The sequence below is a fragment of the Phascolarctos cinereus genome, unplaced genomic scaffold (genome assembly GCF_003287225.1).
Source record: "Phascolarctos cinereus isolate Bilbo 61053 unplaced genomic scaffold, phaCin_HiC Scaffold_726;HRSCAF=1367, whole genome shotgun sequence".
NCBI classification, from domain to species: Eukaryota; Metazoa; Chordata; class Mammalia; order Diprotodontia; family Phascolarctidae; genus Phascolarctos; species Phascolarctos cinereus.
The window spans coordinates 25,111,615-25,126,714 of record NW_027556098.1 but is presented as its reverse complement, the minus strand read 5'-3'; the positions used below and the strand labels follow the sequence as shown (position 1 = coordinate 25,126,714).

General features: G+C 36.8%; 1 protein-coding gene across 1 annotated transcript in view; it reads right to left on the bottom strand.

Annotated features, from left to right (window-relative positions):
* Positions 1 to 4,165: 4,165 nt before the first annotated feature.
* ASMTL (acetylserotonin O-methyltransferase like) overlaps positions 4,166 to 15,100 on the bottom strand; it is a 67,462-nt gene continuing 56,527 nt past the window's right edge. Inside the window, 3 exon segments of the mRNA XM_020992916.2 lie at positions 4,166 to 9,561; positions 12,692 to 12,814; positions 14,953 to 15,096. Coding sequence (XP_020848575.1) covers positions 9,350 to 9,561; positions 12,692 to 12,814; positions 14,953 to 15,096 — 479 coding nt within the window. The 3' untranslated portion in view covers positions 4,166 to 9,349.

Genomic DNA, 15,100 nt, shown 5'->3' with positions numbered 1-15,100 from the left:
CTGGCCCTAAGTCCACGAGTAAGTGATAGGATTGTGGAAAAGAACTACTGATTTGAACTTCCAATTTATTAATAAAAAACTGAATCTCAAAGAAGTCAAGTGACTTGCCCAAGGTCACACAGATAAAAATAGATAGGATACTAACCCACGTTCTCTGACTCCAAAGCCAGCTTTCTTCCCAGTTTACTATAATATGGTCAAATATTGTTTGTTAGGCATTTCATCCCTTTGCATTTGCCTTTTTGCCAGATACCATTTTCACTTTATTTAAACTGAACATCCACCTTTGAATGTTTAAGGAAATTTTCCAATTAAGGTTAGCTAAATAAGGATCAAATCTAGGCAGGATATCCACAAACATCCCACAGACTGCTCCTTTAAAAAAAAAAAGGAGGAAGAGTAAGAGAAGAATCTTGTATATGGCACACTTGTATACTTGGCACACTAGGTGAATAAAAAAGAATCTTCATTGACTTTGTCAACAGTGAACCTCTAATGGGAGAATATAGTGTACTGACAAATGAGGATAAGCTTGTAAACATGTTCATAAGGCTCCTTTATATAGAAGGTATTCTTCATCTTTGCAAAGCTGAAATTGATTGGGAGAGATCTACTGGCAATCTTTTTTTTTTTAATGAAAGGTGCAAAGGTGTGAGTTGCCCCATTTCTTCCAGAAACATTACCCCTCACCTCACTGATGCCCTCTGTGTAGGAGCCCTTCACTGCTATTACTGTGCCCCAACACAGCACTATTGCTATATGCTTCTCCTTATGTTGCCAAAACAGCTACCCCAAAAATGGCACAGATGAGCAAGGAGAGGGGCTCAGAATGGAGGAAGATTGGATTACATTTCAGAAATGCTACCCTCAGTGTTCCCAAAGTGCTCATTGCTGCAGAAATCCATTTATTCAACTAATGATGTCATATTGATACCAATCACGGAACATCATGATTCTAGAAAAAAAATGAAATTATACATAATCAAAGGGCAGTGGAAAGATGCATGGTAGCTAGAAGCATCCTCTATAGCATGTTACCAACTATGACATTGTTGAGGACAAGAGTAAAAGGACAATACAGAGTGAGAGCAAGTAACAAGAGATGAAGTGGTCCATTCGCACTCCTGAGATACTAAAAATACTAAAAGAAAGATGACTTCTAGAATATTGGGCAGATCCTGTGTGGAAAACCTGTGGAATACAGGGACAAGAACCCAGAGAATACAAAAGCATGCAGCAATTGTACCAAGAAGATCATGAATTAATCAAAATTCCCGAGTCAAAACAAAACAAAATCCTGCACTGTGAGTTACAGAATTACATCGTCCCAGAACTGGAAGGGTCTTCAGAGGTCATCAAGCCTAACAAATAGGTTTCTTGTCTTACAACCCTGACAAGTGGCCATCTAGCCTTTATTTGAAGACCCTTTAATGATGTTACTTCCCAAGGCAGCCCATTCCACTTTTGGAAAGGTGATATCTAGCTTTCACATCACTCAGCACTGGAAGAAAACTCATGACAGTTGGCATATACTAGACAAAGAAGTTATCATTGTACACAGGAGACAGAAAAGTGGGTCCATTTATTTCTTATCCATTTCTTATCCATTTATTTCTTGGCTTAAGCATCCTAATTTGAAAGTACTTTGTTTTTTGTTCATGGGAGGTGAAAGGGACAATAGGAGAGGAACAGAGAAAATAGTCACAGACTTGATTTTATGCTGAGAAACTTCATTCACCCTCTAGAAAAAAAATCTAGCTCCTGTGGTTACAGTATTTCCTAACAAAATTATTTAACTCATTTACTTCTATAAGGGTGGTGGCAGTTGTGACTCACTAGAAGATGAAAGTACTAAAAAGAGTAATTGAAATAACTAATCTTGGCTCTAGGGAAGGGATAAAAAAAACCACAAGTCCTTTCAGGGAGTGGAGAGGGATGACAGTGAGACTGCTAGAGACTGGATGCTGTATGCAATGTCACACTCAGTTTACTAGGTTGTTTTTTTTTTTTTGTAGGGGGAGGATTTGTTTTTTGCTTGTTTTTGTTTCAAGGAAAGTGAGGGTAAAGGGAAGTGAGTGTCCATATACACAAATGTTTATAATATAAAAATATTTTTAAAAGTTTATTGATTTTTTTTCTACATCATCAAAATTTCTCCTCTCCTCTCCCATAGAGCTATCCCATACAACAATTTTTTAAAAGAAAAATAAGAGAGGAGAAAAAAAAAGAAAATCAGCAAGATCAATAAATATATATCAAAATTATGAAAATATATGCAATGTTCTACACCTGTGGATCTCCCACTTTTGCAGAGGAGGTGGGCAAGTATCTTATTTTTCTTTTTTGGAGACCATGTTTGTTCTTTGTAATTTTTTAACATTCTCTTAAATTTTTTGTGGTTGTTCTTCCCATTTACATTGCTATTGTCATTGTGTATATTGCTTTCTTGGCTTTGCTCACTTTACTCTGCATCAGATTATGTACGTCATTCCATGCTTCTCTTATTCATCATATTCATCCTTACTTATGGCACAGTGATATTCCATATTCATGTAGTGGAATGTAACCATTTAAATTTAACAATGTAGCCATTTCTCAGTGGGCATCTGCTTTGTTTACAATTCTTTGCTCCCACAAAAAGTGCTGCTATAATTATCTTGATTTCTATGGTAACATTTTTCCTTTTCAATAACCTCCTTGGGACCTAGTAATGGAATTTCTGGGTCAAAGGATATGGACATCTTTATCACTTTATTCCAAATTGTTTCCAAAATGGTATTCATAGCTCTACCAGCAATACTCTAGTGTACCTATTTTTCCATAACCCCTCCAACACTTGAGCATTACCATCTTTTGTTATCTTTAAAAATTTCTGGGCATGAGATGAACCTTTTGGACTGTACAATAAAAAATTTTAAAGTGAGGACTAATCTGTTATCTATTTTATCCAACACATTTTTTTCACATTTTCCAAGAGTTATTTGATGTCTTAGCCTCTCCTAATCTTAGCCAGTTTCCTAATCTATAAAATGGAGATCTTACTTATATTCACAACACTACTGGGTTACTGTTCAGAAAGGACTTTGTAACCTCTAAACACTATATAAATGTGAGTTGATATTAGTGATGATTTAAATGTGACCCAAACTAAAATTTTACTCTGTATTCTCTTAAAAACTGCTACCTTATTATGACAGAGTTCTCTTCCTCTAGCTTAATTTTACTGATAAAAGCACCAAGGAAACTCTTAAAGGGAAAAAAAACCACAACAGAAAATCAGCCAATTAAGAGTCACCAACATAGCTTCAGTTAATGCTAATGTCAAGAGATCTGTGATCTATTGATGTGGGTTCTCCCTCAGAGAGTAAAGATTGCAACCCTTTTATCCCTCCTCATCTAGGGCAGTTCTGGTCCATTCCTACCCAAATTCTTTAGAGAAGAACAACCTCTTAGGGGAAGGACTATCTCTAGGTATTTTAACATGACAAAGATAACTCTAAGTTTCCAGTCATTTCCTTGTCCAAGCATACATTTCCTGAATGTTATCCTCTACATCCGAGCCCTCTCACTCACCTCTAGCAGCCTGTAAAACTTCCAAGTGAGCTGGACCAAATTAAAATGCAATTGGTAAATGTTCAACAAAATAAATAAAAATATAATGCAGCATAATGTTAATTTGTAATTTTCTAAGTCAACATGAGGCTTCCTGGGATCCATCTATATTTGAGTTTGACACTACTGCTCTTATATTACTTCCATCCAAGCTATCACTGATTAAACAATGCAATTTGCTGACTCCCATCATGCCTCTCTCTATTGCCTTTTGTTTTTAATATCAATATTCTTCCAGTGGTTTTGTGTCATGGAACTCCATAGTCTCTGAAGAATCAAAACTGATCCAAGGAGCTGTGGATGCTACTATATTGTTGCTGTGAGGAGAGACCTATGTGAACTGTAAAGTGCTATTTTATATAATTGAACTATTAACTATTATACATTTAAAAACATACCAAAAGGTGGCAGGTTCACATACCATTTAACAATAATGTCTTTTGGGTTGTTGTTGTTGGTTTTTGTTCTGTTTTTTTTTTTATTTTATTAGTGTCAGATCTATGATTTCATTGTTATAAGGAATTCTTAATGATGAGGCAATTCCCACAATAAATCAATGAATCAACAAGTATTTATTAAGCAGCTACTATATGTGGGACATTGTGCTGGGCACTAGGTGGTTCAAATTGCAATAAATGAAACAATCTCTACTAGAAAGCAGTTTACATTTTAATGGGGAACCCAAGGACACATATAAGTACATACAAAATAGACATAAGGAGAATGAATACAAATACATTCAGTGTAGCTAAAAAAAAAGGTTGTTTGGGAAGGTGAGCTCTATTAAACAAGATCAGAAAAGTCATCATGTAAGACTTGGTGGTGCTTAAGCTTAGCCTTGAAGGGAGGGAGGGACTGATTCTAGGTGGCAGACCTGAGAAAATACATTCCAACCATGAGGAACAGCCAGTTAAGTACAAAGACACAGAAATGGGAGAGAAGAGCATCTTTTGCCAGGATCAGAGAGAAGACCGATTCGCCATAATCCAAAGTGTTGGACAGAAGTAATCCAGAATGAAACTGGAAAGGTAAGTTGGGGCCAGGTTGTGAAAGGTTTTAAACGCTAAATTTGATCCTAGAGGCAATAGGGAGCCACTGAAATGTATTGAGTATGGAGTGACTTGGCCTTAAAATGAGGGCCTAGTGACAGTAACATCAAACTCAAATAGAAAGGTATCCCTGCAGGCTAAATATTGATTTAGAAAACCACAAATGAATATTGTCTATGTTGTATTATATTTTTATTTATTTTGTTAAACATCTCCCAATTACATTTTAATCTGGTTCACACTGCATTTGGGAGTTTTGCCTGCCCCTTGCTGCCTTCCTTTGACACTTCTGGAGCATTCAAATTTAGCCATCTGAATCCCTCTCTGTTGAATAGAGCTAACAAAACAGAAGAAATTCTTCTTGGTTTTCTCCAGCCATAATTCTCCTTTGGGGGTAGAAGGAAGACAGAATGTTTGAAATATATAATGTCTTAATTATTTTTGTCATTACTCAAGGTAGACCTGGATCTTTGTTGATAAACCAGCTTTAATCCAAAGACCTCTGTGCACTAACAATGCCTTGTGGGAAATCTTGTCTCCATTAGATACTTGGGAAAAGGGCCAGAACACAGATAAAGGTTTAGAATTTGGCTTCTATCTTCACCACTCTACTGAACCTGCTCTCTAAAGTCACTAATGATTTCACTGTCAGATCCAACGGCCCTTCTCCAGTTCTCTTTGAACTCTCTGCAGCATATAAAGTTATTGGCCAGTGCTTCCTCCTAAAAACTTTCCCTGCCCTTGGATTCCATGACATTGCAAAAGGTTCTTCATCTACCTTTCTCTGGATGTTCCTTTGCTAAAGCTTCTTTATCCCACTCCCTACATGTGAGTATCCCCCAGCTTTGTCCTTTGCTGTTTTCTCTACATTCTTTCCCTTAGCGACCTTATGGCTTCAAGTATTACCTCTATGCAATTAGCTGTGAAATCTTTCTCTCTAGTATTTCTTTAGCCTGAAGGCCACTCCAACATTTCCAGTTCCTGCTGGATGTCCTTTCCTCACTTCCTAACCTCCCTATTTGTGTTGATGGCACCATCACTCTACCAGCATTAAAATCATAATAATAATAATAATAATAATAATAATAATAATAATAATAATTACACAAGAGTACCTTGAGGACAGCTGAATAGTGTGGTATAACCTTTCTTGGAGTCAGAAGACACAAGTTCAAGTCTAGTTACTAATAATATACTTCCCTTGTGACACTGGGCAAGTCATTTAGCCCGAGTCTCACTTTACCAATCTATGAAATGGAAATAATACTTGCCCTACTGACCAAACACAAAACCTTGGAATTATCTTTGACTGTTCATAATCCCCTATACTCTATTAATTCTGTCTCTGAAATTTCTCATTCATCTACCTTCCATTTCCATGACTAACATCATGCCCTTGCTATCTCTTACCCGTGCTACCATAATGATGCCACAGAAATTCTCCTCATGACCAGATCTGACCAGTGACTTCTCTGCTCCAAATTCTTCACTGGCTCCCCATTAATTACTAAGAAAACAGAAATTCCTACACCTGACATCCACATTCTGGTTCCAACTTTCCTGTACAGCTTTCCCACCTTCTACTTCCCTGCACAATAGTACCTTCCATACAAACTGTAATTCTTTCTATTTTCCTATCTTTTAGTACCCTTTCCTGTCTCCAGGCCTTTATGTGTTTGTGAAGTTCTAGCAAACAATGTAACCAATAAACTCTTAGCCATCACCCACATATAATTTGTTCTACAGTCCTAAGCTAAGCAAGGAAAAGCAGATCTAAGTGTAGGGGGTTAATGCTGTCTTCTGCTCCACTGAATATTTAACTGATAAGGAAATACTACCAGCCTGTTATTTAATGCCCAGCACTAGGCAGGTCTCTAAGCAACTGCTTCACCACAAGAATTGTCAGTTAAGATCTCTGAATTTCTTTATTTTGTTGTTTTATTAACATAAATGGAGGGATAAGACCTTATTTTTCATACTGGTACCATGCTTTTCTTTCAAGATCAAATACTTACCTCTCTTCACCATATCCTTGCCCTTCAAAACCATTACTACTTAAATGTTTGCTTTCTGACTGGGATTCTAATCCTTACAGGTAGGGGGAAAGCTCATATTAACTTTAAAATACTGTCCATCTATCTGGATTTATAGCAACAGAGGAAAATTATGAAGCATTATTTACTATAAGTTGCTTATATTTTAATGTGCTGTAATTTCATCAATGGGAACTTTGAAAATTTCTATGGCCAAAAACTTCATTACTCTGAAGTCGATCTAGTGATGCACCTCTCTGAACTTAAGCTAGAATGATCCTTTGACAACAGACCTATATGCCAATACCAGACCCTTGCTCAAAGAAGTTTTAGAACTAATTAAAATGTGAAGCATCAGGTTATAATGGCTGAGATGATGTCTTATTTTAAAAGGATCCCTCTTTGACTGTCATAAGCATTTTGTGCTTTTCCTATCATAATGCATAGCTTATAAAATACAACATGGATAGCAGAAAAAGAACCAGATTTGGAATAAGGGAGACCTATGTTCAAGTCTTATCTGTGACACATACTAACTGTGATATTGAGTAAGTCACAACCTCTCATTTGCCCAGGGATCGCTAAGGCTTTAAGTTACAGACTGGTTGTCAACCTGAATCCTCTACATCAGGGGTGGGGAACTTGCAGTCTCAAGTCCATACGTAGCCCTCTAGGTCCTCAAGTGTAGCCCTTTGACTGAATCCAAACTTCACAGAATAAATTGTAAAACTCTAAGTCAAAAGGTCACAGCCCAGGATCTAGAAGGCCATATGTGGCCTTGAGGCCTCAGGTTCCCCACCCCACCTCTACACCAGTGAAATCACAGGTCCAGGGGTCCAGGACAGAGGGTCAGGACGGCAACAAGGACTGCCTATGTAGATTAGACACTCATCTTAAGGAACTGATGACACCACCCAGAAAGAGAAGAGGAGGGGGCCCAGTCCTGAGGTGTGGAGGCAGAACATGAATGATGGTCTTGCAAATGAGACTAATGCTGTTGTCCTGACAGGTAAGAACAGAATCACAACAGAATAATGTCACAAAGATTCCAGAGAGAGTATTTCAAAGTGGATAATCAGTAGTGTCAAATGCTTCCACAGGTTAAGATTAGAGTTAAGAAGAGGCTACTTGATTTAGCAATAAATAGATCATTGGTGATTTCCAGGAAAACACAGAATGTTCTAAAAGTCTCAGTGCAATTCTAAGCTATTAAAGCCTTTAGTGCACCAAGTATATGTTTGTTGCTTGCATTCATTAACTAGAATTAAGTGAGCAGAAAACAGTGGAACAATTCATACAGTGGCTAGAACTTTGTAAAGGGAAACAACTGTGAAAGGTCTAAGAATTAGGATCATTTGTGTTTCCAGAAGACTGATGATAAATCATGCTGATCATCTCTTAGAAGAGATTTGATAGAGTAGTACAGAATGAGACACACCTTTGGACATGATCAACATATAGATTTGTTTTGTTTGACTATTTGTTATAAAAGATGGCTTTTGGAAGTGGGGTGGAGAGAGAGGGACGGGGGAAGAATAGTAATGGTGATATAAAAAAAGGGGGGAAAGAAAGAAAATAGCATCCATGAATCATTTAAAAATATGTAGGAGAAGGGGCAGCTAGGTAGCTTTATTCATGAATAAAGCACATCCCTTGGAGTGAGGAGAACCTCAGTTCAAATCTGGCCTCAGACACTTACTAGCTGTGATCCTGGGCAAGTCATTTAACCCTGGATTGCCTCCCCCTCCCCCCAAAAAAATGGAGAAGAGGAAGTTCAGAATAGTCATGGACTGGTAGGGAAATGTTGGAACTAACATGTTAAATTTGAAATATATTTTTAAAAAACAAAGAAAGGTTTAGTTGCTGGGCATGAAGAAACACACAAAAGACTGTTCAACTCTAAGTACAAAAGAAATCTTATAGAAAAGGCCTGGGAAATGCTCAAGCTAAACAACAGCTTTGGCTAAAATGTGTCATGTAAGGGGCAGCTAGTTGGCACAGTGGATAGAGCACTGGCCCCGGAGTCAGGAGGACCTGAGTTCAAATTCAGCCTCAGACACTTACTAGCTGTGTGACCCTAGGCAAGTCACTTAACCCCAATTGCCTGGGAGAAAAAAAAATGTGTCACGTAGATGTTATGCATTTGAAAATCATTTAAAAAAGGAAAAATTAGAGAAATATAGATGTCAATGTATCTAAGATGAACTCTCAAAGCAAGTCAACATAAGAGCATAAAAAGAAAACATATCTAATAAAAATGCTATGAAGATATGGTAATGAAGTTACAACAATCGATTTCCATTTTCTCATTATTCTTCCTAGTTCACACTGCCTCCTATGGTGTAAATGCCGAGTGACTGTGCATTTTAAAAACCCTCAAATATTCACTGAATTCCTCATTGTTACAATATACTTTAAGGTCAGTGATATAGAAGGATTCATTATTAGTTCGCATTTATTGGAAGATGGGAAATGTTTTATAGATCATAGATATATATATGTTTTCAATAACCAAATAGGCCCATGTTATTTTTACAAGCCTTTAAGTTGAAATGATATTAATTTAATAAAATTTCATAAAAGATTTATTTTCAAAATTTATAAATGTACTTGAATATATAGAATACAGCCAGAGAAGCAGTATGATTTTTTTCTTTAACACTTAGTGCATAAAATTATATCTAACAAACTTCCTGTTTGCACAATTTCTACATTTCTGAAACCATGTTGTTCGAGTAAACATCTGTATTCGTAGCTGCTCCTCTCCTTTCCCTCTGTCTGGACAAGCATGTTCAAGGACTGCAGCCACGCACTTCTGTTTCTCTTCTTGTCATCTAAGACCATCTCACTCAGCAAAAGGCCAGATCCTGATGTTGAAAATGCAAGACAAATGTTGAAAAATTGAAATCATCTTAAGAACTGCAAGGAGTCCACCATGGCAAGGTCTTGCTTGACATTAAATATCTGACTCATATCATTGCCATGACAAGTGACTGAAGGATATAGAAAAGGTAAAGTCAGCATATGGTTCATAGGAAGAGGGTTGTAAAAAAGGTGACGAGCAAAGGAATAGAATTGAAATAGATACACTTAGGAAGACCTGAACTCTCACTAGAGTGAAACTGTTCTTCTGAGAGGTAGCATGGCATAACAGAGATAGAATGGTAGATTTAAGAGTCCAGAAGACTCTTAAGTTCAACCTCCATTTCTGACATTTACTCTGTAACCTTGAGCAAGTCATAACTTCTCTGAGAGTTCATTCCCTCATCTGCATAAAGAGGGGATTGGACCTGATGGTCCAATGATCAGCTATCATAGCTATGGTCAACTATGATCCTATGATTCAACAGCAGATGGCAAATGGTAACACAAAAAGACACAAAACTATACACACATTAATGGCTATGAAAGCTTTTATTGAAACAAAGGCAATTTTACTTTCTTTCTACTTTCTTCTACTCATTAGCCTTTGGCTAGCATTCAGGATTAACAGTCACTGATGCACTCATTCAAAATCTAACTCTGTGTTAACCTTCGCAGTTCACTTTTATCTATCTGAACAGAAGTAGGTGAGATGAAGTCAGAGCTATGGTACACTAGTGCTTTGAAAATGGTTTGAGTTCAAGATTCAAAAATTCTTGAAACTAAGTGCATGCTCATTTTAAGTTCCAAAATGGCATTTCATAATGATATTCAATTTCTGAAAAATCAGGCAAAATTTGCCTATAATTTCATATTTCCTAAATTGTAAAGAAGTAACAGAATTACTTGGCTAGCCCAAAAAACCAAACCAAACCAAAACAAAAAACTGAGCTAAATTTCAAGAATACACACAAAACATGTAACACATAGAAATTCAAGAAAAAAAAAATCCAGGCCTTCCAAAAAACTTGGCATAAGCATGCCTGGAAACGTGCCCATACAACAGAACACTTCTTCATTTATAATCTGATCAGCGGTGCAGTCCTGCAGTCTCAGAGATGAGTCCAGTGCCTGTTTTGAATGCCAAGAGATGATAAGGCAACTGGGATTAAGGAGCCTAATACTTTGCATCTATCCTATGGCTTAAGTTGGTATGGGTGAGAATATTTGCTTGCATACCCACAGACCATCATTACAGCTATCCACAAGTAGGACCACACTGTTTGAAAGGTTTAGGCCCAGGAAGAATCTGAGAAGAGCTATAAAAAAGGTCCAAGTGATGACATGAAGACTTTTCCCTAGATGACTAAACTTTATTTATGAAGGTTATGTTATGAAAATAGTTGAACTTCAAAATCCCAAACTGCTTAATTCATGGTATGTGTGGTTTTTTTAAATCCCAAAATAGCATCCAAAAAGTTTCCTGTTATCTTAATTTGCACCTGGGTAAATCCATATTTTTCCAACAACTGTTTGTATTCTGAGCTACACCTCTGCTTGCCTTCTGTGATACTAAGGGACTGCAGCACAGCTCCTGAAGGGTCTATCTTTTCTTCGCCAAGTACAATTTCAGCTACTAGTAAGGCACAGCCTGTATTTTCAAAATAAACCAAAACACAGTTCATTAAATTGACAGGTTTCTTTACACACATGCAGTTGATTGCTTCTAAACAAAAACCCAAGGCTAAGCTAGGAAAGAATTCAGAATCCTAATGAGTGGGCAAAATTGCAGAGTCTCTATAACCCTCCACTGAAAAGGTAAGGTCAATAGCACAAATTTTATCTTTTCACAGGGTAGCAAAAGAACAGGAGGATGGACAATTATTAGGAAGACAAGATAACATGAAACCCCTTGCAAGTATTTTCCATGCCTGTACTGTTTCTTTACTTACACAGATTCTGAAAGTATTAACATCTTATTTAAATGGGAAGTAAAATCAATAGATCTAGCTGTGTACAAATCCGATAGGTTCACAAGACACCAGAACAACCAGCAGATGGATGATTATTAGAAAAACAGGCTATCTTGAAGCAAGCTGTTAGATGGTGCTTGGGATAGAATGCAGGGCTAGGCAGAAGGAAGACCCGAGTTTAAATACTTCCTCTGACCCTGGGCACATCACTTAACCTCTCTCAGCCTCAGTTTCCTCATCTGTAAAATGGGGATTATAACACCCAGGGTCATTGGGAAGATCAAATGAGATAATATATAAAGCACTTTGCAAACCTTAAACTCTCTGTAAGTATTAGCTATTATTATTATTATTATTATCCAGCATATGTCTATGGTAATTTATGTATCTAGTATCAGAAAATATTAACATGCCATTTAAATGACAGATAAATCAAGTCATAAACTTCTAGTTCTTTTTATTATTAGCAAATGCTCTGGTTAAGGAATGAGCAATTTCTAAAAAGCCATTATATAGTAATATATTATTATAATGTATTACAATATACTATAATGTATCATTAATATATTATAACCACATATTACACACTATATTATAAAAGATACATTTTTACTGTATGTATTACATATAATTATATGCCATATAGTTATATGTAGTAACACATCTGATACAATATATCATTATAATATATTATGATATTATGATAATATATTATATTATTATAATGCAATACAATCTATAACATTTTATCAGCATGCCAATAATTCTAAAGGTTTAAATGCACAGGCAAAATAAATCAAATTATATCTGCCATGAATAACAGGAAATATTTTACATTATAAGATGACAGAAGTAACTTCCCTTGATAGGCGTAAATTTTGCTTGGTCATAAACAGGTAGAATACAAAAAGCAGAAATCTGACTTTACTTTAAAATCGTTTAAAATAATTTCATAAATGTCCTGTACACTGCTGTGAGATCAAAGTATTCAGAACCCACAGAACTAGCTTAATGGTTATTATCTAGGTCAACTTTGGTAGAGGAAGTACTCTGGCCCAGAGAGAGGGAAGAGGGACTTGTGGAGAAGCCACCTAATATGGGTGTCATCTGAGGAGCAGCTCTAGCCCAGCCCTCTCACAACTTCTGAAACTGAAAGTCTTACCTGGTGTGCAAAGATCTGAAATTTTACTTAGTAATGCATTAATCTTGTCATCTGGCCAGTCATGGAGAACTCTTGAAAGAATGTAAAGATCAGCTTCTGGGATGTTATCTTTGAAAAAGTCACCTAGTTACACAAAACAAAATGAAGAAAAGTTTTAGAAAGCGTAAGGCATTTCAAATATTCTTAATGAAAGGGCCTATGAGACTTTTGCCCACAATGCAGAGATGTGAGGATAGGGACTGGAACCACTATTTCATTGTCACTATGGCAACTCCCAGGTGAGGAGACTCCCTTTAGTAATGCAGGTCAGCACCATCTCTGTAACCTATCGTCTCAGAGAGCTGTCTTGAGCAGAGGTGTGAAGTATGCACAGGCCACATGTAGCCAGAAACACTCCAGAGTGTGGCTGGAACCAGATTAAAATGTAACCGGGAAATATTTAACAAAATTTTTAAAAAAAGAATAAAATATGGATAATGTTAGTATGTAGTTTTCTAAGTCATAATATGCATCTACAGGCATCCTTATGTACAGTTTAATGGCCCCTATATCTATTTGAGTTTGACATCACTAGTCTGGATCACTGAGAAGAGTGACTTGTCCAGGGTCCTATAAATAATATGCACCAGAGGTACTTGAACTTTAAATTTTTTTTTCAGTTGTTGAGCATTTTTTCCCCTCCCTCCCACTTTCCTCTCCCCAACCATGAGGAAAAAAAAAAAAGAAAAAGAAAAATGGAAGCTTTGTAAACAAGTGAGCAGTGAAGCCAAACAAATTCCCATGGTGTCCATGTACAAAATGTATGTCTCCACTCAGGAAGTGAGTAGCGTTCTTTATTATTTATCCTCTGGAATCATGATTGAACCCACTGACTTCAAGGCCAATTCTCTATCCTACTAGGCCATATTGCCTCTCACAAAGAAGTAAAAAGAGGCAAGATAGGGAGGCAGAGTAGGACAGTTAGAAATAGGACTCAGAGAAATAGAAGAGTCTATATGTTGTTTGTAAAGGTCATACTTATTAAAAAATAACCAATTTCCTCCCAAATTCTGTTATCATTATATTCTAATCATTGCCAGCAAAAGAAGGCATGCACAATGAGAAGGTAAGGCTGTCTTTTGTTTTCAATTTCAAATCAATCTAGGTCTAAGCCCACATGTCTGAAAGCTGAATCAGGAAAAATATTAAGGTGAAATCTTCCATTTCTTCCTGCACCCTATCTGAACTGTGCTAGGACTACAATGATAAAGAGTTCATAGCTGAAGCCGTCTTATCTTAACCACCTTGATTCTTTTTTTTTTTAATTTTTAATTTTTAGGCAATTGGGGTTAAGTGACTTGCCCAGAGTCACACAGCTAGTAAGTGTCAAGTGTTTGATCTGAGGCCGGATTTGAACTCAGGTACTCCTGACTTCAGGCCCAGTGCTCTATCCACTGTACCACCTAGCTGCCCCAAACACCTTGATTCAAGGGCTTTACGGACTCAATCTAGAGGACAGATGAATTCCAGAAATAAAGAATACACACAAAGAGGGGCAGCTAGGTGGCGCAGTGGATAGAGCACTGGCCCTGGAGTCAGGAGGACCTGAGTTCAAATCTGGCCTCGGACACATAACACTTACTAGCTGTGTGATCTTGGGCAAGTCACTTAACCCCACTGCCTCGCCAAAAAAAAAAAAGATTAAAAAAAATACACTCAAAGAAGTCTTAAATTATTCCAATTTTCATTCTGGTCCATGAAGCATAATGAGACAGTGGGACCATTTTCTTTTAATAACCAAAGATATGTTAAAGCAACCTTTTTAATTATGATGCTCAAAAAGCTTTCAGATTGAAAAGTTTTTTTTAAACTAGCAAGACATTTAAAAATTAAAACAAAAAATTATTTAAAATTAAATTAGAAAATTACAAAAATTCTCAAATTTCCCTTAACAACCCATACCAGTTTTTACTATTGCTTTGAAGTTCTAACTAAGATCTGACCCTCGCATTCTGTGCTACATAGAGGCAAAGCTCTATTTTGTGTACATGATAATATAACACTCTTAGGATTACAGCCCTAGAGTGGTAGGGACCTTAGAAGTTATTTTGTCCATCCCCCCATGCTTTATAAATGGAGAAATGGAGGCATATAGAGGTTAAGTAATTGGCTCAAGGTCACACAGTTAATAAGTGGCATATCCAGCATTTGAACTCAGATTCTGTGACTGAAAATACCCCCACTGCCTCTCAGCTTTCTTTTCACTTTACATTTAAAATTACCTGATGTGAAAGTTATTCGACTGGTGTCTTGTCCAGTAGGCTGAAAACCAGAAACATTTTCAATGACATCAGGAAGGTCAAATACAGTCACTTTTAGATGTGGGTATTCTTGTATTAGCACTTGGGCCAAAGCTCCCGTGCAGCCTGT